This window comes from Alligator mississippiensis, chromosome 5, assembly GCF_030867095.1.
Source record: "Alligator mississippiensis isolate rAllMis1 chromosome 5, rAllMis1, whole genome shotgun sequence".
Classification (NCBI taxonomy): Eukaryota; Metazoa; Chordata; order Crocodylia; family Alligatoridae; genus Alligator; species Alligator mississippiensis.
This window is the reverse complement of record NC_081828.1, coordinates 179057049-179082867: the sequence shown is the minus strand read 5'-3', so window position 1 is coordinate 179082867 and position 25819 is coordinate 179057049. Positions and strand designations below refer to the sequence as shown.

Here is a 25819-nt window from a genome sequence, read left to right as displayed (position 1 = left end):
GAGCCCCCCAGGGGGCACTTGCCTGCCTGTACACTAATGCCAGGAGCTTGGGGAATAAGCAGGAGGAGCTCATCCTCCTGCTCAGTGCAAACAATTACGATGTCATAGGGATCACGGAGACCTGGTGGGACTCCACCCATGACTGGACCACGGGGATAGATGGCTATACCCTGTACAGGAGGGATCGTGTAGAGAAAAGGGGCGGGGGTGTAGCTCTCTATGTTAAGGAAAGCTACGCGTCCCTGCAAGCCGATATTGGCGACCAGGGTGGACGGCTGGAGACCCTCTGGGTTAAAATCCGTGGGGAACACAGCACAGGGGACACAATGGTGGGAGTCTATTACAGACCTCCCACCCAAAGTCCTGAGCTAGACCAGGAGTTTGCCCAGGAACTGGCTGAGGCAGCTTGCTCCAGGACCATGGTTGTCATGGGTGACTTCAATTACCCAGACATCTCCTGGGAGGATCGCTCAGCAAAATCTGAGCGGTCGCAGAGCTTCCTCTCGTGCGTGGATGACCTCTACCTGACTCAAGAAGTCTATGGGCCAACGAGAGGCAAAGCGCTGCTCGACCTGGTGCTGGCTACTGGGGAGGACCTAGTCGGCGACCTAGTGATCGATGGGAAGCTGGGTGACAGCGACCACGAGCTGATCACCTTCACCATCCGCCGAAAAGCTGGCAAGTCGGTCAGCAACACGCAAGTCCTTGACTTCAGGAAAGCTGACTTTGACAAGCTCAGGAGGCTTGTCAGTGAGGCCCTAAGGGACTGTGACCGCAGGGAGAGGGGAGTTCAAGAAGAGTGGTTGCTCCTCAAGGGAGCGATCCTCAATGCACAAACTAAGTCTATTCCATCTCGGAGGAAAGGCAGCAAGAGGGCACAGCAGCCCCCCTGGCTCTCCAGGGACCTAGCAGACCTCCTGAGGCTAAAAAGAAAGGCCTACAAAGGATGGAGGATGGGAGTCACCTCCAAGGAGGATTATTCTGCACTGGTCCGGTCCTGTAGGGAGCAGACCAGGAAAACCAAGGCTGCAACTGAACTCCAGCTAGCTTTGAGCATCAAGGACAATAAAAAGTCCTTTTTCAGATATGTGGGGAGCCGGAGGAAAAGCAGGGGCAACGTTGGACCCCTGCTGAACCAGATGGGGCAACTGACAACTGACGCCCAGGAAAAAGCCAACCTATTAAATAGGTACTTTGCGTCGGTCTTTCATCAGCCCCATGGGACGCCTGTGCCTGCTACAGGGCCGGGAAGTCCGGGTGAGGGTGATCCCCTGCCCTCCATTAATGCTGACTTTGTGAAGGAACATCTTGAGAAGCTGGATACCTTCAAGTCAGCCGGCCCTGACAATCTTCACCCCAGGGTACTCAAGGAGCTGGCGAGCATCATAGCCCAGCCTCTAGCGCGGATCTTTGAAAACTCTTGGCGCTCTGGTGTAGTGCCCGAAGACTGGAAGAAGGCCAACGTGGAGCCTATCTTCAAGAAAGGGAGGAAAGTGGATCCGGCTAACTATAGGCCCATCAGCTTGACTTCTATCCCGGGGAAGATCTTAGAAAAGTTTATTAAGGAGGCCATCCTTAATGGACTGGCTGACGCCAACATCTTAAGGGATAGCCAGCACGGGTTTGTTGTGGGTAGGTCTTGCTTGACCAATCTCATTTCCTTCGATGACCAGGTGACCTTTCACCTGGACAAGGGAGATGAGATTGATGTCATATATCTTGACTTCAAAAAAGCCTTCGATCTGGTGTCCCATGATCGTCTCTTGGAGAAACTGGCCAATTGTCGCCTTGGGTCCCCCACGATCCACTGGCTGGAAAATTGGCTCCGGGGTCGGACCCAGAGGGTAGTAATTGATGGAAGTCACTCATCGTGGTGTCCGGTGACCAGTGGGGTCCCCCAGGGCTCTGTCCTTGGACCCATACTGTTCAACATCTTCATTAACGATGTGGACACTGGAGTCAGAAGCGGACTGGCCAAGTTCGCCGATGACACCAAACTTTGGGGCAAAGCATCCACGCCAGAAGACAGGCGGGTGATCCAGGCTGACCTGGACAGGCTCAGCAAGTGGGCGGATGAGAATCTGATGGTGTTCAACGCCGATAAATGCAAGGTTCTCCACCTTGGGAAGAAAAACCCGCAGCATCCTTATAGGCTCGGCAGTGCTATGTTGGTTAGCGCTATGGAAGAAAGAGACTTGGGGGTCATCATTGACCACAAGATGAACATGAGCCTGCAATGCGATGCTGCGGCTAGTAAAGCGACCAAAATGCTGGCTTGCATCCATAGATGCTTCTCAAGCAAATCCCGGGACGTCATTCTCCCCCTGTACTCGGCCTTAGTGAGGCCGCAGCTGGAGTACTGCATCCAGTTTTGGGCTCCACAATTCAAAAAGGATGTGGAGAAGCTTGAGAGAGTCCAGAGAAGAGCCACGCGCATGATCAGGGGTCAGGGAAGCAGACCCTACGATGACAGGCTGAGAGCCCTGGGGCTCTTTAGCCTGGAAAAGCGCAGGCTCAGGGGTGATCTGATGGCCACCTACAAGTTTATCAGGGGTGATCACCAGTATCTGGGGGAACATTTGTTCACCAGAGCGCCCCAAGGGATGACGAGGACGAATGGTCACAAACTACTACAAGATCGTTTCAGGCTGGACATAAGGAAGAATTTCTTTACTGTCTGAGCCCCCAAGGTCTGGAACAGCCTGCCGCCGGAGGTTGTTCAAGCGCCTTCATTGAACACCTTCAAGATGAAACTGGATGCTTATCTTGCTGGGATCCTATGACCCCAGCTGACGTCCTGCCCTTTGGGCAGGGGGCTGGACTCGATGATCTTCCGAGGTCCCTTCCAGCCCTAATGTCTATGAAATCTATGAAATCTATGAAAAGAACTTTTGCAGCATGCTTGATTAATTTGAAACTCACTACACTGAAGAAATCCATTTATTTTGCAGTTGCTGATGAAGCTTTAAAATTTCTGCACGTTTTCGGTTTCTCTGGACATTTTTTGCTTTAGACATGTGCTGTCATTTAGAATCAATATGGGTCAGGGAAGGTCTCAGTGGACAAGTCTATATGAGATGCTTTATTGTGGAGTAGACTAATTAGCTATCCAGTAAAGCGTCACTATCTACATGTGCAGTGCTATTAGACCGGAGTTAACTAACTAACTCTACCATAGGCTAGTACTGCCCAACACAAGTACTATCCTACAGCAGAGTTATTTAGTGTGCTGCAGTGTATGTACAGACAGTGCCTGGGGCTGGCTGGGGCTCAAGGGTGCTACAGTGCGGGGGCTGCTTGCTGGCTAGCCCTGCACTGTAGCACCTTTGTGCCCTGGCTAGCCATTCTGCATCACACTGAGCCAGGGTGGAGCAGCTCCAGGCTGGCAATTATTGGGCCCCTTGCTAGCCAGGGCTGCGCCACCCTTTCTCAACATGCTGTAATTGGAGTTTGTCTCACACTAGTTTCATGTGTAGATGCACCCAGTATTTCCCATTTTATTTTGTTTGCAATAGGCAATTCCTTTTCGGTTTCAGTAAAATTTACTGCCCTCTGTGGGGTATCTGGGACTAATGCAAGACTCCTCTAGCTCAGCCCTCATGTATATTATATCTTTTCAACCTAATGGTCTTGTAGGGTTGCAAGTGGTATTAAAATAGGCTTGTAAAAAATTAGCTGATGCATTATTACTAGTTTAGTTTCTATGTGAATCCTGCTACTGAGAATGTAAAAAATTAAAGGTGACATCCGTTGTCAGCAGGAGTCTTTTCTGAGCAAGATTCTAAGTTCATGACTTACATAAGGATAATGCAGGTTTAATTATTTTGTCTTCCCTCTTCTAATAATTGTTCTTCCAAAACCTAGCAGCACCAGAACTGTTTCATTAAGAATTTTTTTTTTCGTTGTTCTAAAGTCGGGCCTAAAAAAGAAAAAGGTAAAAAAACCCCCCAAAAACGACATGGAAATAAAAGGCATGACAAGGTTAAAATATGCGCTGCCTTTAGAATCCTGGGCTTTCTGAAGTTGATGGGAATGTTGCCAGTGATTTCATAAGAGCAAGGATTTCACTCTTGGGTGTTAACCAATTAATATTTTTCTTTTTTCCTTTTTCTTCACTTCCGAGCATCTGAGGCAGCAGGAGCAGTCCAGTGATATTTTAGTTTTTGGACTCTGTGGGCAGCACAAGAGTTAGGATCTTTTTTCCCAAGATGGGCAATATCTTTAGTAGTAGTTACATGATTAAACAAACACCCTGTTTTGTTAACCTGGCATAGTGACTGCCCTTGTGATAACTGGAGTGCAGGGACTCCATTGAGTTAACACTGATAGTGACACTAAAGGGTAGAAGGAGGCTTTAAGTTGCCCTGTTCTCCTCCATCCACCCTGATGCTTAAGACTGTTTTTTCTCTGACACTGAAAGAAAGCAAATCAAAAGGCTATTTCCTTAGTAGATGCTAGTGCAGCTCCCTGGCCAGATGACAGTGTGCTGACAAATGAAATAGCCATCCACATCCTCCAGCTGAGTACAGAGCATCTTAGCTGTAGCTATTGACCAATAAACACAAAACCTCATTTGAACTCAGAATCTGAAATCTAGTAATAGCACACGTCTGCTGCTGAAAGTGGTTATTGTAAGCCAGGTATAGGACAGTATTTTCAATGATAGTGCATCTGTGTGCATCACACCTTTTTAGAAGGCAGGGTAGATTGCACTTCATAGACTAACCAAAGTAGATCTGTAATAACCCCTTTGTCATGCACTTTTAAAAGCATGTACTTATTTTTTTTCAAAGAATTGTGCCCACAGCCTTGAAACACGTTTTTTAATGCAGAGTTTCAGTGTTGGTGATGGTGTTTCATCCCTAATGTTAGAATTGTCTTTCTAAGATTGACCTAAGGTCACTCACTTTGATTTCAAATTTCATTAATTCTACATGAAAGATATTTATTCAAACCTTTACAATACCTGCCTTTCAGGAGCCTAGATTCCAACATAGGCTAAGTCCAGAATCTGTTTTAAGGTGGGGGTAGGGCAGTAGTATCCCAGAAATATTTTTCAATTTTACAAGGTTTTAATTTGAATCCTTGTTTGTAGTCATTCCCCTTCAAAAATAAACATTTAAATAATCAGAAAATACACAGATATCTGAATGTTTGTTTTCAGTTAGCTCTGGGTTAAAACTTGGAGAGACTTCAAGAATTTCTAAATAGCACTGCTTACTGAGGGCAGCAATTTAAATGCCAGTTACCCTGGGATGGCTAGCTCTTTAAAAAGCTAATCCTTAGCTGGCAGTGGACAGATAATAGGCTGGTCATTAGCTGATCCCTAAGGAACTCTCTGCTGTAAAGAAAAGGGGAGTATATTACTGCAAATTGAGGTCGGTTGACAGTTTTCTCTTCCAGATCCTGCACATCCTCTACTGGGGGTGGAAGGGGAGATGCCATTAAAGTCCCTTGCATGGGAGACCTCTGTGACATTTCAGTTGTCACCCATACCTTCCGCCTCCTGAGCTGCCTAGACAACCCGGTGAGCACCGTTCCTGGTGGTGTCCTGAAAGAAACCACCAAGAGGAGGAGCTCTAGGCCACCGTCCAAGAATGACTTACCTGGCCACGTTCCTGAGTGGGTTGCTGGAGGGTGAATTTGGGTGAGATGGCAGGGAATTTGCCTTGGTGTGGAGCAGAGCTGACCTTGCAATGCCATATAGTGCCTCAAGAAGCACATTGTCCACTGTTGGACACTGTGAGAGGAGTGGCAGGAGCTGGGGGTTTTGCTGCTCCCAGCCCCATCTGCCAACTGAATCACCATTATCCCCTGAGTCAGGACCTGCCTGGAGAGCTTCCTGAAAGACTGCCATGTGGGCCGAGTACATCAGTGACCTGAAGGCAAAACCTGGCCAGGGTGAGGTAACCACGTTGTGCCTCACAGAAACTTTATGCACTTCTCAGACTGGTGTTTCATCCGTGGGGGCCTTCCAACTGCTTCTCGCTCGATGGCACCATCTGCTATGACTACTGGGATAAGAGGTGCCAGAAGTGCAGCTAGGAGGGTGAGAACCTGCCCTACATCCTGTATAGCTTCAAGCCTCATGCAAGAGCATGGCATCTCCATCACAATGCTGTATAGGACTATTTGATGAGGCCTATCTCAGCATTTGTCTTGACAGCTGCTGTGAACCATGTTGTCCCAGGCTGTAACAGCCAGCAGCATGTGGACATCGTTGCAGCAGAGGAGGACAACAAAAAGATCCTGATCATTGACATGACCATTCTGTTTGAAACCCAGGAGCAGACTTTCTCTGAAGCTTAAGAATGAAAGCTGTTCAAGTACAGGCTACTGGCTGTTACCCTGAGGAAAAAGGGGTGTATTGTGATGGTGCAGGCACTGATTTTTGGGGCACTTGGAGCATGGGACCCAAGTAATAAGAGCATCCTGCGAGCCTGCAGAGTACCCTGCTGCTACTCAGAACTGATGAAGTGCGTTATGGTATCTGATACCCTCCTGGTTAAATGACATCTTTGTAGAGCATATTACAGGCCCATCGCTGGTATGAAGACCACCTGGCAGAAGGAAGAGCGAGGACAGTGCTGGCTAAAACCATTGTCTTAAGAATGGTTTTCAACCTTTCAGCTCTGTACTGATGCAGTTACTGTGCATGGAGTCCTGTCTCTCTTTTCTCCATAATGTTGCATTGAAACTTTTTAACCACTCTACTCTGGGCTAACATAGGCTAACTGCATATCTTACCTTGTGTTAATATATACCAACTATGTACCCATGTAGCTACCATGCAAGAGCCCCTTTCAACTCTAAAAAGCCATGCAGTAATGATATTTTTTTAATATTCTTTAGTACTATAACCTAGGCAGTTCAGGATTTTGTAAGTAGTATCAAACTGATGGTATAAGCATTTTGTAAGTAGTATCAAACTGATGGTATAAGCATAGATGTTAGGGCATAACCTCACTCCTGTCAAAATGGTTAATTGTGTTAATTGATCCTGCTGTTGAGCCTTCCTGAGCTCTTACAGAATATTATACTAATTTTCAGTTACCAGAATCAATACATGGTCATCTCCTCCTTGTCCAAGTTATCCTTGCAGGTCACAGTGGTGGGTCAACTGCAGGGAACTGCAAGAAGCAGCAGAGGATGGGGACACAGTGCCTGTGGCAGAAAACTTGCTCTGTACTACATTGGCAATAGCATGGAGAACAGTTACATTCATACTGGAAGGCAAAAGAGTTGTTTTTATTTTCCACAATAGTATTAGTCAAAACTCTTGAAGCATAACTGGTCAGGGTGTTTGTGGCACTGGTTGGGAAAGGGCAGGATGTAAAATTCACCAAAACAGAATTGTCAGTTATTGTCTTATTCTAGTAAGGCCCTAGAAATCAGACTGATCTGACTGACTGGTTTTAGTATTAGAGCAGGGGAAGACAAACATGGTGCTAATTTTCACTCTGTTTTACTAGCTAATAGCATAATTACATTAAGGGAACTGAATCACTTCATCATCACCAGTGAGCTAGATCCTTGTCCAGTGTGTTGATGAAACCCAAGAAAAAAGTTTGGATTGTTGATAGGGTATATTAATATTTCTTTGGGAAAGCAGGATGATACTGTGGTTGTCTTTAAATAGGAGGTAATTAGGCTTCCCCTTAAAAAGAAAACAAAGCAAGCAAAACAAGTCTGCACAATAAACCTCTTTCCACTGTTTACTGAAATACAATGTTACCTTTATGAAAAATATTAATAATCAAATGCCACCAAAAGATTTTCAAGAATATCTGAATTTCAGGACTTTCCTCAGTTTCTCTCAGTCAGTTTACAGATCTGGGTGGAATAGAGAGTGAGGGACAGAGCACTGATCTTTCTGAGTGTCTCTGTTAAGGGATGAATGCAGATATGCTGATTTATAGGAGTGTTGCCGCCAGATTGAGGGAAGTGATTCTTTCCCTCTATTTTGCACTGATGAGGACACATCTGGAGTACCATGTCCAGTTTTGGGCCCTGCACTTCAGAAAGGATGTAGACAATATAAGAGAGTTTAGTGGAGGGCTCTGAAAATGGTTAGGGGGCTGGGGCACATGACTTATGAGAAGAGGCTGAGGGAACTGAGTTTATTTAGCCTGGAGAAGAGAAGACTGAAGGGGGATTTAATAGTAGCCTTCAGCTATCTGAAGGGTGGTACAAAGAGGATGTAGCTAAACTGTTCTTAGTGGTTACAAATGACAGAACAATGATCAATGGTCTCAAGTTGCTGCAAGGGCAGCTTAGGTTAGATATTAGGAAAAAGTTTCCCACGAGGAAACTTCCAGTACTTTACTTCCAGTACTTTACTTCCCATTAGGAGGGTAGTAAAATACTGGAACAGGTTACCCAGAGAGGTTGTGGACTCTCTGTCCTTGGAGGTTTTTAAGACCTGGCTAGACAGAGTCTTGGCTGGGATGATCTAGTTGGGGATGGTGCTGCTTTGAGCAGGGGGATGGACAAGATGATCTCCTGAAATCCCTTCCAACCCTAATTTCTATGATTCTATGATTATGCTAGCTCTTTCAATAGTCTCTGATGCTATGTTATGTATTCTGTTACATTAGTTCTTACATTATTATAACATTTTCCATCAAAACACTTTAGTATTCCTTGCAAGCTGTGATGGTTTGAGACTCAACACTGTTGTAGGGCAAAGGAGAGGAAATTACTAGCCCAAGGTCACATGCTATCTATCCTTACTGAGTCTAGCCCAACTGTCCTAATTTATACCATTTATTATTTAAGCAGTAGACCAGGGATCCCAAGGTTTACTGGTTCACGTACAACCACCTTAAAAACATTTTTGAAGTGTATTTGTTGGCTACAAATGTCCAACCCGGGATCCTTAAAATTCTAGTTTATTAGGCGGATTGAAACACTGTAATCATAAACCTTGGGGCTGGTCCCCCCACACACACACACACGCACACACACACACACACAGTAGCAGGCTACAGTCAGGTATACCTATCTGACGAGCGCTGGAGTCTGTCGTTGAGGCTTCTTTCAGCGTGGTGTTATCTTCCAGAAGGGGGTCGCTGGCTGGTCCTTCTGGCTGGACAGGTCTGGTCGAGTTGGAGATCAAGAGGGTGCCCCTGAGGGTCACTTTTCACTGCCTTTTATCTGTCCTTGGCAGACTTTGGTGACTCCCCAGTTTTCAGGTTTGCCCAATCCAGGGGTCATTGACCCTCGTGAGACTTCCCCCCCCCTCGGTGGCTACTGGACGGCATCTGTCAGCCCCAGGGGTCGTCCGCATGTATGTGCAGGTTTGGGAGTCCGTTGATGAATTTAGAATAGGGCTCTGGGAGTGGTCGATCTGGAGATATTCAGCCCAAAAGTTGGTCTCTGGCGTTTTTTAACTCAGGCCAGGGCTTCTAGCCCTTGATCAGTGACGTTTAGAGATTTCCCGGTTGTTACATTGTCTTCTTTTGAGTTCTTCCGTTGGTTGATCTGCAGCTTCCAGGTGATAATTGCTGTCTGCTACTATGTTACACATTCAATCACTGATTCACTCGCTCTTTCAGGGGCCAGCCTGATACAGGGAAGGGCAGTTTGATTCCTGCCCTTGTTAACATTGTTACAATGTATAATTTACTTACGAAACTAAACACATTCAGTTGAAAGTTGAAAGGTGAGGAGTATAAAATATAAGCTACAAATGCCATGGCACACACATAGATAAAAATACCAAAATACAAGGGGACATACAAAATGCGCACACACAAATTTTAAAACACAATTCCTTATCTTAAAGTGAAAGAGAGAGGAAGGAAGAAAAGGTAGAAAAAGAGAAACATATCCAAAGAGGGGAGAGCAAATGCAGGCAAGAGGAAAAGGGGGCTTTCTGCTACATTATTCCCCCCCTTGACATCGGCCTTACACAAGGGTGATGTCACTATATTGTTTGAACACCATTGTTCAGCTATATAGACAGGAGGTGTGTCATCTTCAGCTGGTTTGAAGTTAAAACAAAACTTAGGCAGTTAAAAGATATTGAAAGAGAAAAGCCTTGGGGGGTGGAGAGAGAAAATAACATAACGAGGTTGATTTGAACAGTTACAATGGTATAGTTGTCTCTTTGCTTATTAAAATATGACTTTGAATGCAGTTTTTTTTACACACATCTTGTTATACTGATATTCTAAATCGCATTTAAATCCTTAAGAGAAGTACAGAGAAAAAACAAAAACAAAACAAAACCCCAAAAAAACAAAGTACACATGACCCTTAATAAATATCCTTTTGCTAACCAAGTGGAATATAAAAACTTTTGAGAATTGCTGCCCTTGTTTCAAATATCAGAACAACTTTCCAGTCCAACCGGATGGAAGTGTTCTGGTTTGGGATCCACAGACAGGTCCAATTTTTAGAGGGGGTATTACCAGTTACTCTTATTATATTTTTATGATATCATATGTATTTAAATTGACAACTTAAAACAAACCAAACAAACAAACACAAAACATATAACAAGACAACCCAAACAGACAAGACAATTTTTGCCATGGCTGTGATGAGGAAGATGCTGCTGGTGGTAGTGAAGCCTCATGGTTTGTTGGTTACCTTTGACTACACTGTGGTTTCTGCAAAAGAAAACAAACACACACAAACCTGCCAAGGAAAACTCCTTGCAGTGGCTGATTATTCATATTTACAAAGTGCAATACTGACATGTGCAGTGGCAGTGCACACAGCATTTTCTATTCTTTGGGTGCTTTTCTTTTATAGTGAAAAAGTGGAGCAGTTACCTACAGGAGGGTGGCCATCCTAAGTTAAGGATTTTTTTTTACCTTTTCCTGCCTCAACATCAGGGTAGGCACTGACAAGCCTATCCGATGCGTATTTTCCAACGGCTCAGAGCCGTTCCTTCCTGCTAGCCAAGAAGGGTGGCCGGCAGGATTAAAAGACTGGTTACCCTGTTTCTCGAGGGTCAGGTGGTTGGTGGCTCACTTTTTTTTTTTTTTTCTTCTTTTCTCCAAGCTGGGTCACTGGGATGCTCTCCTCATGACACAAGGAATCCTATTAACAAGGCTAGATTCAAGGTTAGATCTATTCTGCCCCCTTAAACAGTTTCAGTTGGGAAACATGTACCCATTTTCCTGATTTAGGTCCCATTTCCTCCCGAATACATTTAGTGCAGCTCCGGTGTTCAGGAGTGCACTGGTATGCCCTTGAGTTCCCACCGTAACAGGTATTTGGGGTCTCCCTCCTGGATCCCAATTGAGGGTCCCCAATTTCTCCCATGAGCCAGGGCTTTGCTCAGGGGTCTCATTACGGGGGCTCCGTCAGTGCTCCTCGGAGACCAGGGCTGAGGCCGCTACCCTGTTAGAATGGGGAGGTACTGCTCCCTCCCTAGTCAGCTCTGCCATTCTGATAAGCAGCTTGGCTAGAGGCTTTCCATGTCATTTCCCTCTTTGTTCCCCATGCTGCATTAAAAACTTCCACACTGCTAACCGAATCCTGTTTTCCCCCTCTCTTTCATTTGATACCCTTGGGTTAACCCAGTGTGGGCTGGGGCAATAATTTGGACCCTCAACCCCCCTATAAGTTTTGGGGTATGCACTTTCATTAGAATAGGTAACCATATAATTCGGTGTGTCATTAAGCTTTTCTCTGAACTGGGTGGCTGCAATCGCCCCCCCTGACGTCCAATTAACCTCTCTGCATCCTGAGCCCGGGCTAGGACTTCTCCCAGCACATATCTCCCTGTCTTTCGGAGCGGCCCCATCAGTCCAATTATGGGCTGATGCATGCCTTCCCGTACCTCCTTCCAAAACCCAGGAGGGTAATCTATACTTCTTATGTCTAATGTCCATTTGTTCTCCTTGTTTAGGGGCAAAACCGTCCCTGACAGCAATCCCAACATAACACACTGGATCACATAGTCCCTGACAGGTTCCCCAGGTGTCTGGTGGCTAGCCCCAAACTGTCCCTTAAATGTCTTTCTCCCCAAACTGATCCCCAAACCCACTTTGCTCCAGAGAATATTGTCTCCCCCAAAGCTGTCCTCCTGATCCATAGCTGCCTGAATCTCTGGGGTGGTGCAAGCCCTTAGTAGGCAGTGCCATTCCCAGACACTCAGAGTTTCACACTCCACTACATTCAGGGATTTCTGTAACCACTGTCCCAAATTCCTAATGTTAGCAGATCCCAGGGTCTTGCCCAGGGCTGCTAGATCAGCTCCACTGAGGGGGACCATTACCTGTGTGGTTTCTGTGGGTTTTCCCTGAGCATCCAGAGTGACTGAGGTCCGCGTGATTGCACTCTCCTCGGGCACCAAGGTCCTTTCCTGATCTGACTTAGGGTCTTCAGCAGAGGGCTCCCCTGCATCCTCTGGATCTCCCCATATCTCCCCACCCCAAATCTCTCCTGGATTGAAGGGGATGTCTGGATCCCTGGCTTGGTCTCCCTGGATGACAGCTGCTACTTGCAGGCTGAGCTCCCAGAGTTCGTTTTTTAAACGGTTAATGGTATTTAGACAGGGGCCATGGTTGATCTTGGCTCCCTTCTCAGCTTGGTCTTTAGCCATTGTCTTTACCAATTTTTGCAAGGCTTCTCGGCTAGCCTTTTCTTGGTCCAATAATTCCAATTGTTGGGCATTGTCTTTGATTTATTTTTCTCAATTGCTCATTTTCATTTTCCAAGTTCCGAGACAATCCCTTTAGAGTCTGATTACTGGTTTCCAATTGAATACATCTATCTTTTAGAATTTGGATTAGCTCCTCCTTTTCCTCAATTTCAGAGGCTCGCTGAGCTTTTTCCTCAACTGCTGTTTTTACAGCATGCGCTAGCAGCCAGACCAAGGCACTGTGTTGCCTTTGAACTGAGGGTTTTTCACAAAGGCAAAATCTTTCAAATTGGGATTCAGTGTCCCCTATGGAAAAGCCTGGGGTGCACACATCCTCCCTCCATGGGCTGGGTCCACCCTTCAGAATCTCCCTATGGAGAGGGGAAATTTCCTCTCTCCATACCCACTTATCTTCTTGGCCTCCTGCTCCAACCTTAGGGGCTTTTTTCCTAAACAAAGACATTTTCCTCAACATGCCTCAAGCCTGTCGGTTTCCTTGAGGCCTCGCGCTCCCAACCAACTCTGCCTCTGCGCCTGCAGTTCTACAACCAAATCCCTTCCTTGAGATATGCTCACCCCCTTAGGTGACAACTAAATCCAGACCCTCCTTGAGTCTGCCCAACCCCTTGGGTAAGTCTAAATCCTAATCCACCCCCTTGGGTGACTACTAAATCCAGACCCTCCTTGAATCTGCCCACCCCCTTGTGTGAGTCTAAATCCTAATCCACCCCCTTGGGTGACTATTGCCCACCCACCTCTGTGGATGTGGGTTCTATCTGGAGACACAGTCTCCCCAATTACCAATCCGCTAATAATCCTAGAATAATGCCCGCTACAGGTGTCCAACTCGGGATCCTTAAAATTCTAGTTTATTAGGCGGATTGAAACACTGTAATCATAAACCTTGGGGCTGGTCCCCACACACACACACACACATGTGTTGTCCCCAAAGGACAGTGAGTTTGTGCCCGGTGCGCTTGTGCCAATAAACACACAGGGGTGAAGGATCCAACTTAATCTTTATTTCTGCACAGAAAGCAGTGCTTGGCAATCGTTCGCAAAGCAAGCACACCCACCCAAGTGGGCATTAGCCTTATATAGCCTCTTCTAGCCTTACCCACTATGCAGTTACTATAGGTTGCCCCTTTTGGTCCATGCGCACTTCACCCTAGCTACAGACCCCTCCCTAGTCAGTTTAAACTTGCCTTTGTGACAGTGTAATTTGCTGATGTGGCACCTGTTATTCAGCAAGCTCAGCCAGTAACCCCCCTTTCTAACCCCTTAGGGACCTTGCTGATATGGCTTTCCCTCTAGCAAGGCCAGCAATTAAGCAACTAGGCAACAAGCGATCTACCCCAGCCTAAACAACCTACTCTATGCCCTTGGTTAGATAAAATACTTTTTCAAAACATACAAAGCTGTTACCAAAGTATAAAAAAACCTATAAAAGTTTCAGGGGTACTCATCACATGCACACACATGCACACACACAGGAGCAGGCTACAGAGTCAGGTATACCTATCCTACAAGCGCTGGAGTCTGTCATTGAGGCTTCTTTCAGCGTGGTGTTATCTTCCAGAAGGGGGTCGCCGGCTGGTCCTTCTGGCTGGACAGGTCTGATCGAGTTGGAGATCAAGAGGGCGCCCCTGAGGGTCACTTTTCACTGCCTTTTATCTGTCCTTGGCAGACTTTGGTGACTCCCCAGTTTTCAGGTTTGCCCAATCCAGGGGTCATTGACCCTCGTGAGACTCCCCCCCCCTCGGTGGCTACTGGACGGCATCTGTCAGCCCCAGGGGTAGTCCGCATGTACGTGCAGGTTTGGGAGTCCGTTGATGAATTTAGAATAGGGCTCTGGGAGTGGTCGATCTGGAGATATTCAGCCCAAAAGTTGGTCTCTGGCGTTTTTTAACTCAGGCCAGAGCTTCTAGCCCTCGATCAGTGACGTTTAGAGATTTCTCGGTTGTTACATTGTCTTCTTTTGAGTTCTTCCGTTGGTTGATCTGCAGCTTCCAGGTGATAATTGCTGTCTGCTACTATGTTACACATTCAATCATGTTACACATTCAATCACTGATTCACTCGCTCTTTCAGGGGCCAGCCTGATACAGGGAAGGGCAGTTTGATTCCTGCCCTTGTTAACATTGTTACAATGTATAATTTACTTATGAAACTAAACACATTCAGTTGAAAGTTGAAAGGTGAGGAGTATAAAATATAAGCTACAAATAGATAAAAATACCAAAATACAAGGGGAGATACAAAATGCGCACACACAAATTTTAAAACACAATTCCTTATCTTAAAGTGAAAGAGAGAGGAAGGAAGAAAAGGTAGAAAAAGAGAAACATATCCAAAGAGGGGAGAGCAAATGCAGGCAAGAGGAAAAGGGGGCTTTCTGCTCCATATTGATGGAATTGAAACTCAAATTACTACCAGAGATAGGTGCACCCTAGTTTGGAAATTCCTGCACAAACTTTTCTTCCATTTTTACCATGTGTGGTGGCAGCCTCGCTGGAGGTCCTCTTTATCCTGAGAGACAGTCCAACAGGCAGCATTTTGAATAATTACTTTTCCTCCCTGGGCCTTCAAATACTGAGTGCACACAGTTTCACTTTGACACATCCTCCTCCATTCTGTCCGTCTCTATTAAGTGTGATTGTGGCAAGCACTTGGTTCCTGATTTAAGAGAGTCTTGAAGGCAAGGTCTGTCATTTCCATGGATCTTTATAACTAAGGACACATGGGTAACAGGTATTTCCAGGTACACCTATACATTTATTCAGTCATCTTTTGGCTTTCTGCATTGTCTCCAAGAATAAGAAGAGAGCCCATCATAAAATTGCCCCTTATATGTTGACATGTGAGGAAGAACATTCTACAGTGGTAAAAAATATGGTTGGAGTCCGGATATCTCAGTTCTGTTTATGTTTCTAGCAGGATTTATGTGACCTTTAGTAAATAAGCAAATTGAATTGCTTGAATTAATAAAATAGAACCTTTACATCCAAGATATGCTCTTTCTAGAAAACACTTGTAAGATTATTTTCAGCTATTTTTGTTTTTCTTTTAGATTTGTAGATGGAAAGCATATTTCTGTCCACAGATTTGTTATGGTATAATTTTACTGAAGAATTATGAAAACTTTTGGAGTACAATCATGGGACATTTTATTTGATTCTCATTAAGGAGATCAAAACACTTTTTTGAGACGTAATTTATGCAGGCTCAGATATTTTGAATTAAAAATGTCGTTCCTGGTTACATAGATTTCATTTTGTGGAATAAGTAAGCCTCAGGCACCATTGCGGATATATATTCCATTATTTTTTATGAAGCTAAAGCAGTCTTGACTAATTACCAAAATTCCTTCCAGAACTAATCAAAATTCCATTTGGCTCCACCCGTCCCTTCTAGTATTAGTCACATACCCACATGCCTGTCCCAGAAATACCTTCAACAAAAAGTGTATTGGAAAGATATTTATGATAAGCTCTTTCGAAAATTCATTTAGCTCAGTGGTGCCCAACCTTTCAGTCCAGTAGGTGAATGAGTGGTGTGGGGTCTGTCTATAGGCAAGATATGGTCTGCAGGTCTGATCCAGTGCATGGCCCCAGCTCTGTGTGCTGCATCAGGCTCTGGTCCTGGCCCCACATGCTGGAATGGCCCTTGCCTTGCATGCCAGATCAGAGTTTTGGCCCAAACACCAGATCAAACCCCAGCCTCATACATTGATCAGGCCCTGGCCCTGGTCCTATGCGCAAGATAGCTCCTGGCTGAGACCCTGACCCTATCCACAGCCCTATACCAGTGCTGGATTGGGCCCTGTGCCTGATTACACCCATTGTCCTAGCCACATGAGCAGGGCCATGCTGTCTGGCTGGCAGAGCTTGGACATTTGGTGGTCGGGGAGCAGTGACAGTGTTAATTGACACTGCTGCCAAATTTCTGGATGTGTGGTCAGCTCTGTGGGTCAGACAACATGACTTTGTAGACTGAATCTGGCCCATGGGCTGGAGGTCAAGCACCAGTGATTTAGCTGATTATTTGTTTGGGTGTTAACTCCTCACTGTTTTTTTTTCTTTTTTACTACTTATTGCATGAAGGCTCTGAAGGCCTACATACAACTGGGCCCTGTATTATGCCAAGTAATGTATAAACAAAGAAAAAAAAAGATAATTCCTGCCCATAGTATCTTCACTAATTAAAAAAAGATGCCACTAGTGGGTATAATAAAAAAACCAGAAGGAATAGAACAGTGGGAATGAGACAAACAGTAACAAGAGCATGCCCTTATATTCGGCAGACATGCACATAGCTAGTTTTAATCCATTCCATTTTATTCTTTTCATAAACTGCAAGATTATAAACAAGATTAATAGCAGTGGTTTCTACTGAATGTGTATCTACCTTGTGTAATGTGACCATTTCCTGTAGACATCCTGTGGAGAATTTGTGTATAGGGTAGCTTTACACAGTATTTTGGTGACCATGCTTCATGCATAAAGGGCATCACAATGGAAAACAGGGGTTCTTGTGAGTGAAACTGGTAGGCAGTGGGGGCTGCCATTGTCAAAGGAGTAGAGGAAATAAGAGATGGTGTAAAATACAAGAACAAATAGGCATAAAAATGAAGTATAGATTAATTGAAACCTTTTCATAAGGGTACTCTGCATGAAAAGAAGCAAGTCTTCAATCTATCTAATTACATATTAAGTATTTCTACAGCAGTAACCATCCTAGGAACTGAGGTCTACCTTCAGATATATGGTACAGGCTGTTTTAAGGTCTATACCAGGGATGGGCAAAGTATGGCCCGTGGGCCAGATGCGGCCCACCAGGCCATTCTATCCGGCCTGTGGGGCCCCTAAAAATTTTAGAAAATTAATATTTCTCTGCCCTTGGTTCCTGTCAAAAATGATAAAAATGACAGGAACCGAGGGCATTAGGACCCAGGAGAAGCCCAGTGGGTCCCCACAACAGCAGGGCCTGCCTGCCCCCCATCTGGAAGCCCTAGTAGGGGCTTCTGGCCTGGGACCACATGGCTGCCCCATGCCAGAACATCAGGTAAGTGGGAAGGTTGGGTTGGAAGGGCAGGGGAGGACCCTGGCAGGGAAGGAGCCGGGGAAAAAGTGGCCCAGGGAAAAGCTGAGTGCGGGGGGGGGGGGGGGGGGAAGCAGCCCCTTGCCCACCCTGTGGCTGGTGCCCCATGCTGCAGCCACTCGCAGCCCATGTGGGGATGCCTGTGCCTGCTCTGGACAGCCCTGTGAAGGCTGCGAGTGGCTGGAGCAGGGAGCGCTGGTCACGGGGCGGGGGAAGGGCCGCTTTCCCTGCCCCCCATGCTCAACTTTTCCCTGGGCTCCTTCCCTGCTCCTTCCCGGCATGGAGGAAAGTGGCCCTTCCTCACCCCACGGCTGGTGCTTCCTGCTGCAGCCGCTTGTAGCCTGCATGGGGCTGTCCTGAGCAGGCACAGGCAGCCTCAGGCGGGCTGCGAGTGGCTGCAGCGTGGGGTGCCGGCCATGGGGTGGGCAAGGAGCTGCTTTTACACCCCCCCCTCCCTCCGCACTCAACACCACCTTGTAACCTGACTCCACTGCCAGCCTGGGCCCTGCATGGCTCCGTGCTTGCCTGTTGGGACTGCGTGTGGCAACAGCAGCTGCAGCTCCCCCACTTGCTGTTCTGGGCAGTGTTTGCCACCTCTGCCTCTGGGCTGCCCAGTGTGCGCTCCGGGCAGGCAGCAGCAGTCAACACTGACCAGCGCAGCACGCGGGGGGGCTGCAGCTGCTGCTGCTGTGAACAGCCCTGACAGGCGAGCCCAGAGCCAAGTTACAAGCTGGTGCCGAGCGTGGGGAAAAGCGGACCCTCACTCACCCCGTGGCCGGTGCCCCTCACAGCAGCCGCTCACAGCCCGCATGACGCTGCCTGTGCCTGCTCACGATAGCCCTGTTTGGGCTGTGAGCAGCTGCAGCAGGCAGCGCCAGCCATGGGGCAGTCAAGGGGCCACTGTTCCCCATGCTCAGCACCAGCTTCTTCCCTGGCAGTGAACAGGAGGTTGGGGCTGTGCACTGCCTCCTGCCTGTACTGTGGGGCTGGGGAGCACTGGGAGTGAGCAGGTGCAGGAGCCAGCGGGAGCATGGGGCCCACACTGGTGTCCCGGGGTCCGTGCCAGTGGGGCCCAGAGCAGGGTGGCAGGAGTGCAGGGTCCCGGCCAGCAGGGGCTCTATGGAGCCGGGCCAGCTCCTCTCTCCCTGCTGGTGCAGGCCAGCCCAGCTCCACAGACCCCTGCCAGCCTGTGCCCTGCTTTGGGCCCCACTGGTGCTGGCCCTGGGACATGGGACCAATGTCCCAATGCCTTGGGACAAAAGACATTGGGACATTGGTCCCAAAATGGTGACCAGGGGCGGGGCATCTGTCAAGGGGCGGGGCTATCCATGACCCTTGACAGCCTGCCAAAACTGGATAAGCGGCCCTTCACCCGAAATAATTGCCCGCCCCTGGTCTATACCACGACATCAAGTCTTTGAGTCAAGCAATAAAATATTAAGGAGAAGATTTCTGCAGTGGACTAATGATTTTATATGCCCAGCCTGAGATTGGCTTTATTTCTAAAAAGTGCTGAGTTACCAGTGTTCTCGAAATCAGGTTCCTGTAAGGCATCTTAAGTCAGCTCCCCAGAAAACTGAGCCATCTCAGATCATTAGTCTTTTTAAAAAAAATCTCAATTTGGATGATCCCATAAAGAAAGAGAAAACCAAACCAAAGGAGAGTTCCTTTTCAAACTATACAAAAGATCGTAATTTTTTCTATTTTGACTGAATTTATTGTTTATGAAACAATGTTTTGCAGGGTAGAATCTGAGTGCATTTAATTTGACATGTTAATGACTTTCAGTTTTTCCTCAAACTATCACCCAAGTCACGGCTTGCTTGTGAAAATGAAAAGTTATTATGCATTCTCTTGTGATAAATGCTCATAAATATTCCCATGTCTGGTTGTATAGGGGTGGGAGCCCCTCGTCACCAGAAGTGATTATTTGTGTATGTAGTTAAGTATTATAGTTTTTAAGAGCCATGGCAAGACCCCTCTGCTGAAGCAGGAGAATTTAGCTGACACAGAACAGACCTGGGTAAGTTAATTAGTTAACTTTTAAGTTAATAAGTTAATAGTTAATAAGTTAATAATTAATAGGAATTAATAATAAAAAATAATTCTAGTGGGGGTAGAGTTTTAGCTTGGTTTAGGGACCCAGTTCTGATTTTCACTGACTTCAGTGGGTATTTTGTTGAGTAACAACTGTAGGATTCAGCTCCTATTTGTTCATCTGTATCCATTATTTACGAGAAGGAAGGGGCAAGTATTGTGTTTCATTGCTCTCCTTTCTCATTTGATTATACACTCAGTTTCCTTTCAGTTCAGCACACTAGGTATGTTTATGACTCATTCTTTTTTAATTGTTTTCTGTTTTTCTTTTTCTGCAGCAGTTTTCTTTCTCTTGATGCTGAGTGACAGTGAACTTTAGGCCCCAAGATGACAGGCTTGGCAACATAATCACTGCAATACCATGACATGCATGTGATGCTCTAGAACACGGTAGTTTCATATTCTCTGTTTTCAATTGCAGGGAGGAGAGCATTGCTATTACCAGGGCCAAATTCGAGGAAATCCTGAATCGTTTGTTGCATTGTCGACATGCCATGGACTCCAGTAAGTTTTCCCAAGTTATTCTTTTAACGGGATGTGCATATATGTAAATGTATAATATACATATATTACACACACACACGTGTTGCTTGAATACCATTTTTGTGTTTAACCACTTAAAGAGATATTTTGCTTTTTTCTGTTTACTGTGGTGAGTAGCGTGATATGTCTGTTTTATCATGACTTGTTTTATAAAAGAAAACTGTCAGTGAGTTGTGTTTTTACTCACCTTTCATTCACAAAGACACTAGCTGTAGAGATTTACCTGCAGAGCTGGTGCTTAAGACATGACAAATTGTCTGTAAATCTGAATGATAAGATGAGATCCTAGACAGTAAGTTAAATTTTTGCATCATTTTAATAGTAAGTACCATAATGTTGCATTTAATAGCACTTTCAATCTGAGGATCTCACTGAGATAAACTATTTGGGATTTTTAATATGCTTTTGGACCTGTTTTAAAGATCAGATTTTCAGAGGAACCAAGTAACCACCACCTCTCTTGATTTCATTAGGAATTACAGATTCTCTGAAGCTCCAGTACTGAGGCTGTGGCAACAGTCTACAAATAGACACATTTAAAAACATTGCTATAAGCTGCTCTTTTCCCTCCAGTTTTGCTGAAGGGCAGGATTTTTATATGAAGAGGATCTTCACTGATTTGATTATTTTTCATCTCCAACCATTCTTTAATTTCTGTATGACATTTTGAACTATATTATCAGATTTCATATTGTTTCAGTTAAATTTGTTGATTTTTTTAAAGTTTGGTATCTTTGCACTTATCATCTGATTTCATTATTTTATCTTCTTTGAAATCAAGATTTAGGAATGAGGAACAGCTCAACCTAGGAGTCATAGCGTATTAGTGCATTCTTAGTTTAGGGTGTTAACTTCAAGACTTTCATTAACAATGAATTAACATTAGGTCTTGGATTGTAGGTCCAAACTCCTGGTAAATTCCTGGACCTAGGCAGAAAAGGGAAAAGAGATTGCAAATTTTTTTTTATGCCCTTTCTTTGGTTCTTCAGGTACTAAGTTTGTGCATTCTAAAGCAATTACATGATCAGGGTGATAACAAGTTGTTACTTCTTTCCGCCCCATTTTTTTTTGTTTTTCATTTTTGAGCCTCACTTTTAGTCTTTTACTGAGGGGTCTTAAAGCAGATAAATATACAAGCAGCTAAGATCAATAGTGAATCATCTTTCATAGAATGTACGATGTAAATTATGTTGAATAGGCTGTCAGGTTCCAGGACCCTGTATGAGAATGCAGTGTTTTTAGAGTTGTGTTAATCTCAGATGCTATGATGCAGCATCATCGTCATCATCATCATCATAATTAGCTTTTACATTGTGATTTTCCTCAGTGGAGCTCAGATGCCTAATAAGTACTGCAGATTCATGCCAGTGAATACATCTTAATAGCTCCAACCAGTGTCTGTTGTAAAGGAAACTAGAGATTGTTATCAGTTAGTGAAGACTGTAGGTCTGGAGCTGTTCTTGAGTAGACTTGGGAGGAATAACACTGGAGAAGATGCATTTAATGGAACAACAAGCTCTGTGCTCTTCGTCCAGACAAGTGTTAATGCAAGCATTTTTCTTTTCTTCAGCCATCACCCAGGACCCTAGCAGCACCGGTTGTATTATTGATATGATGGGTATAGGTCAGATGTGAGTTTGGTGTCAGAATTGTTTATATAACCTTATCTTGTGATTTCTATAGGTGTTTACGTCTGTAGTAGTTTTAGAGGCGTCTGTCTCTGATTAGTTAAATTAAGAAGGTAGTGGGGCATAATAAGAGAATTCTCATACTTGTTTATTTTTTTTCTTTCTCAGTGATTCTATCAATTAGAGATAAAATTTTACAATCTTAACACCAAATTAACCAAGATTTCTTTTCTTTTCTTTTTTTTAACTTGTTTTGGATGTACAGTAGCAACAGTCTTCAGTTGGGTAATACAGAGATTCAAAAGCAAAACATAGCCTTTTGAAAAAGTCACACATGTTGTTAGAATTACTTTTGTCCATATATCTCTGCTTGCTCCCTGTTGGGTTTGTTTTTCTTACAGTTGTTCAAAAACCCATGGAAATGGGTGTGAAGTATATCACTATTTTCATTTTGTTTCTCTTATTGCAGTCAAATGATGTAAGAGTCTGTCTGTCTGTCTGTCTTGGTAATCTGAGAATATAGAAATATGGAAAAATATAGGCATCTATTAACAGTATAAATTTAATGCATGTTTTCAATAATGCATGTCTTTTATCATAGGCTTTTTAAAGGAGATCTGGGTTTTCTCTATGTGATGGACAGCAAAAGACACCTGGATGCTTAATAGCACATCCCAGTTTATTGAAAAATGTATTTTTTAATAATATTATAGCATTTTAAACATTCATGTGTATTCTTAAGCCACAGTCCAGCAAATTCCTCCTCTTCCCTCTTGTGAAATCTGTGTTTCTGTATATATAGGAGTTTATTGTACAGTGCACCTAGTAGGATTATAATTTTGGTTTGAAAACTGTTACATATTTTTTGGAAAATGAAGGGCTGTATCAGAATAATTACAGACATGCCAGGCTTAGGCCTGATTTAAAGTAAGGATTTTATAGCCTATGGTACAAATACCAGATAGGTATTCTTGCTGCATTGTGATTTTGCTGCCCACTGGTGGTCAATTTAAAAATAGCAATTTTATGATCACATTGAATTAAGCAGAAATTAACTGTTTCGAATAAATATTCTGAGTTTTATGTGGTAAAATATTAAAAAATGGTCTGCTAATGGTATGCTATTGTCATTATTAAAGAGTGGTTTGATCAGAGATCAAGACTGCAATGTGAAAAAATCTTAATACAAGGCTCTTTTGAGAAATGCAAATTCTGTCTTTGAACACTGAGGCTTAGGTTGGTCCTGAAGCTCATACTTATGTCAAATAATGAAAGGAAGCATTGCTTAATTTTGGTGTGTGGGATGTGTTTCCAAAAAGTATTCCATAAAATATGTGTCTTTACCCACTTGTCTATATATGTTAACCTGTGCTAATTCTGTGAAGACATATATCTGAAACACACCATTTAGGCAAATAGATAATATGTTAATGAAAATCTGCAAAGCATTAAAAGTTTCACATGGAGTTATGGGCCTTTAAAAATGGGAATTAAATTACATCATTTTATTATTCAATTGGGTATGGTCAGAATGAGATGTGCTGATTATAGGGACAAAAAAGATACAACACTTTTCTATAGAAATATTTTAAAAATCAATGTCCTTTTTGACCTACAAAAAAACCTTGCTCCCTGGCTGAGCTCCTGGCTGAGGTGGTTTAGTGTATGCCAAGTTTGAACATGCAGCTCATATTTATAGCCATATTTAAAACCATTGAAAGGAACATTTTAAAAAGAAATGCTGACTCAACTTACTTTCAGAAACACAGAATATGCTGCTATATGGCAAAATTGCAAGAAAGGAAGATTTAGGTAAACATAAAAATGGAGTAGGGGTAAGAAATATACTTTTTAAATATACTGTTAATTAACATTTTCTATATCAGGTGACTTCAATAGGATGCATGTATGCTTAAGATATCTGGACAGTGTTAGATTTCATTCCTGCTATGTATTTACATGTTAACAGTCATGCATAACAATACAATTTAACTATGGGAGGATGTCTTCATTTACCATGATACTTTAAAGCTTGTATTGCTCCCTGTGTTTAAAACTGAACCGAGTGTCATCATTTTGGAGCTTTGAATATTGGTGCCCATTCATGTGAAACATATTGATTACTGAGCATGCACAACAGCAGATTTTTCAGGGTATACAGCAGTGTGTCTTTAGTGGATGCCGGTTACCTGTATATATAATGAGGAGTACCATTAGGGTACATGAAAGCTTTCTGAGTATTTGAAATGCTTAATACATAGAAGATCCTTTTCCTAAATGATCTGAGGCTATGTTGTTCACTCCTGAAAAAGACTAGAGATTCCTTTGCAGTTTACCTCAGATTGTTCAGTAGCAGGTTTTGTCTTCCTGTGGAATAGCAGAACTCTTAGCCCTCAGGGTGTGCCCTTACACTTTGGTGGAGGCCAGGCTGGAAACTGTCACATAAGAGAGGGGGCAGTCTCATATCTGATGTGGGGATTGGTGCAGAAACTTCATGATATGATATTTTATATATTTTTTTCCCCTAAAAAACTTGAATAAGTGTATTAACTTCATAGGAGAGAAGAGCATGTTTCCTTTACCTTGTGTATTTGGCAGCACTTAGTTTATATTCACTTTGATTCACAGTCATTTTTACTGTTAAGAGCATGCTAAAAATTGGTAATTATTGTGTGGCAGTCCTGTAGGAGCCCACAGGTAGACAGAATTGTGGCACCTAAGAAGTTAAAATATGAGGGTCATTTCAGTTTAATAAGCTTGAGATGGGCATGACAAAGTATACTTGTATTCCTGAAGTATATGAAGAGAGAAGCCTCCTAGATAGTTTTCAAGGTGTATTCTCTATCAGGGAGAGAACTTCATTCTGTTAGAAACTTCATGAAGAGGTCCTGCGGTTCTTGCGTGGGTCTTTCAGGAGGAGAGAAATTACCATTTTGAAATGGGAAAATATGGTTATCAAATGACAAAACTAGCATATGGACTCAGAAACAAATCCCCAAAATGCTTTTACATTTTGTTTTTTGGTTATTTTTCGGTTTCTCAGCCATAACACAAGCTGCTTAAATTGTTTTAAATTTTTAGAAATATTTTTAAATCAATGTTTAAATTTCCTGATTTTAACAGTGGGATGTTCTATGATGGGAATCATACTTACCTTATTGAGCCAGATGAAAACTACACATCAAATGTAAGTAGAAGTTCAGTTAACCCTAGGCATGGTCAGAATCAGATGTACTGATTATTGGGACAAAAAAGATACAAAAAATCATTTAAAAATGTTTATTGAATGCAAACATTCTGGAGCACAAGGGAGGTAGAAAATACAAGAACCTGCCTCCTTCCCTGCACCTCTTGCTTTGTGACCCAGTACAGCTAGAGTCCTTATCCATTCTTAGAAGGTAGTCCATATAGTGTCCTAGAGATGTAAAGATTAGGTAATATGTGTTCTGAGAATCCTAAGTACTCTCTCAAGAGAGCAGGAATAGGCTTATAGAAGTTGTTTCTCACAGTTAGTTAGTAAATCAAAATATGTGCCTTAGAATTATAGAATCATAGAGAAGTAGGGCCAGAAGGGACCTATAGAGGCCATCCAGTCCAATCCCCAGCATCCTTCTGGTCAGTTTAAAGATGGTTCATTAATGATGGGAGATTCCTTATGTCTAAAGCTGCAGATTTATTAAAAACATGCACATACATATCTACTTTACTCCAACTGCATTCATATTGGTCAGCTTTGTAAGTCTTGGCCCAATCCAGCCAAGTACTTTAAGTACATGCTTAACTTTAAGTATGTAAGGTAGGCCCATTGAGATCAATGGGGCTGCTCCAGGGGTTGGCAATTATTTCAGCT

General features: G+C 43.9%; 1 protein-coding gene across 19 annotated transcripts in view; it reads left to right on the top strand.

Annotated features, from left to right (window-relative positions):
* Positions 1-25819, top strand: part of ADAM22 (ADAM metallopeptidase domain 22) — a 262391-nt gene that overhangs the window by 146486 nt on the left and 90086 nt on the right. For all 19 annotated transcript variants that reach the window (XR_009462659.1, XR_002093669.2, XM_059729028.1 and 16 more), the window contains exons 5-6: positions 20220-20302; positions 25093-25156. Coding sequence is in view for 17 of the 19 variants with exons in the window: in XM_059729028.1 (XP_059585011.1) it covers positions 20220-20302; positions 25093-25156 (147 nt within the window). In the remaining 2 variants the exon portion in view is untranslated. The remainder of the gene's footprint in view (positions 1-20219; positions 20303-25092; positions 25157-25819) is intronic.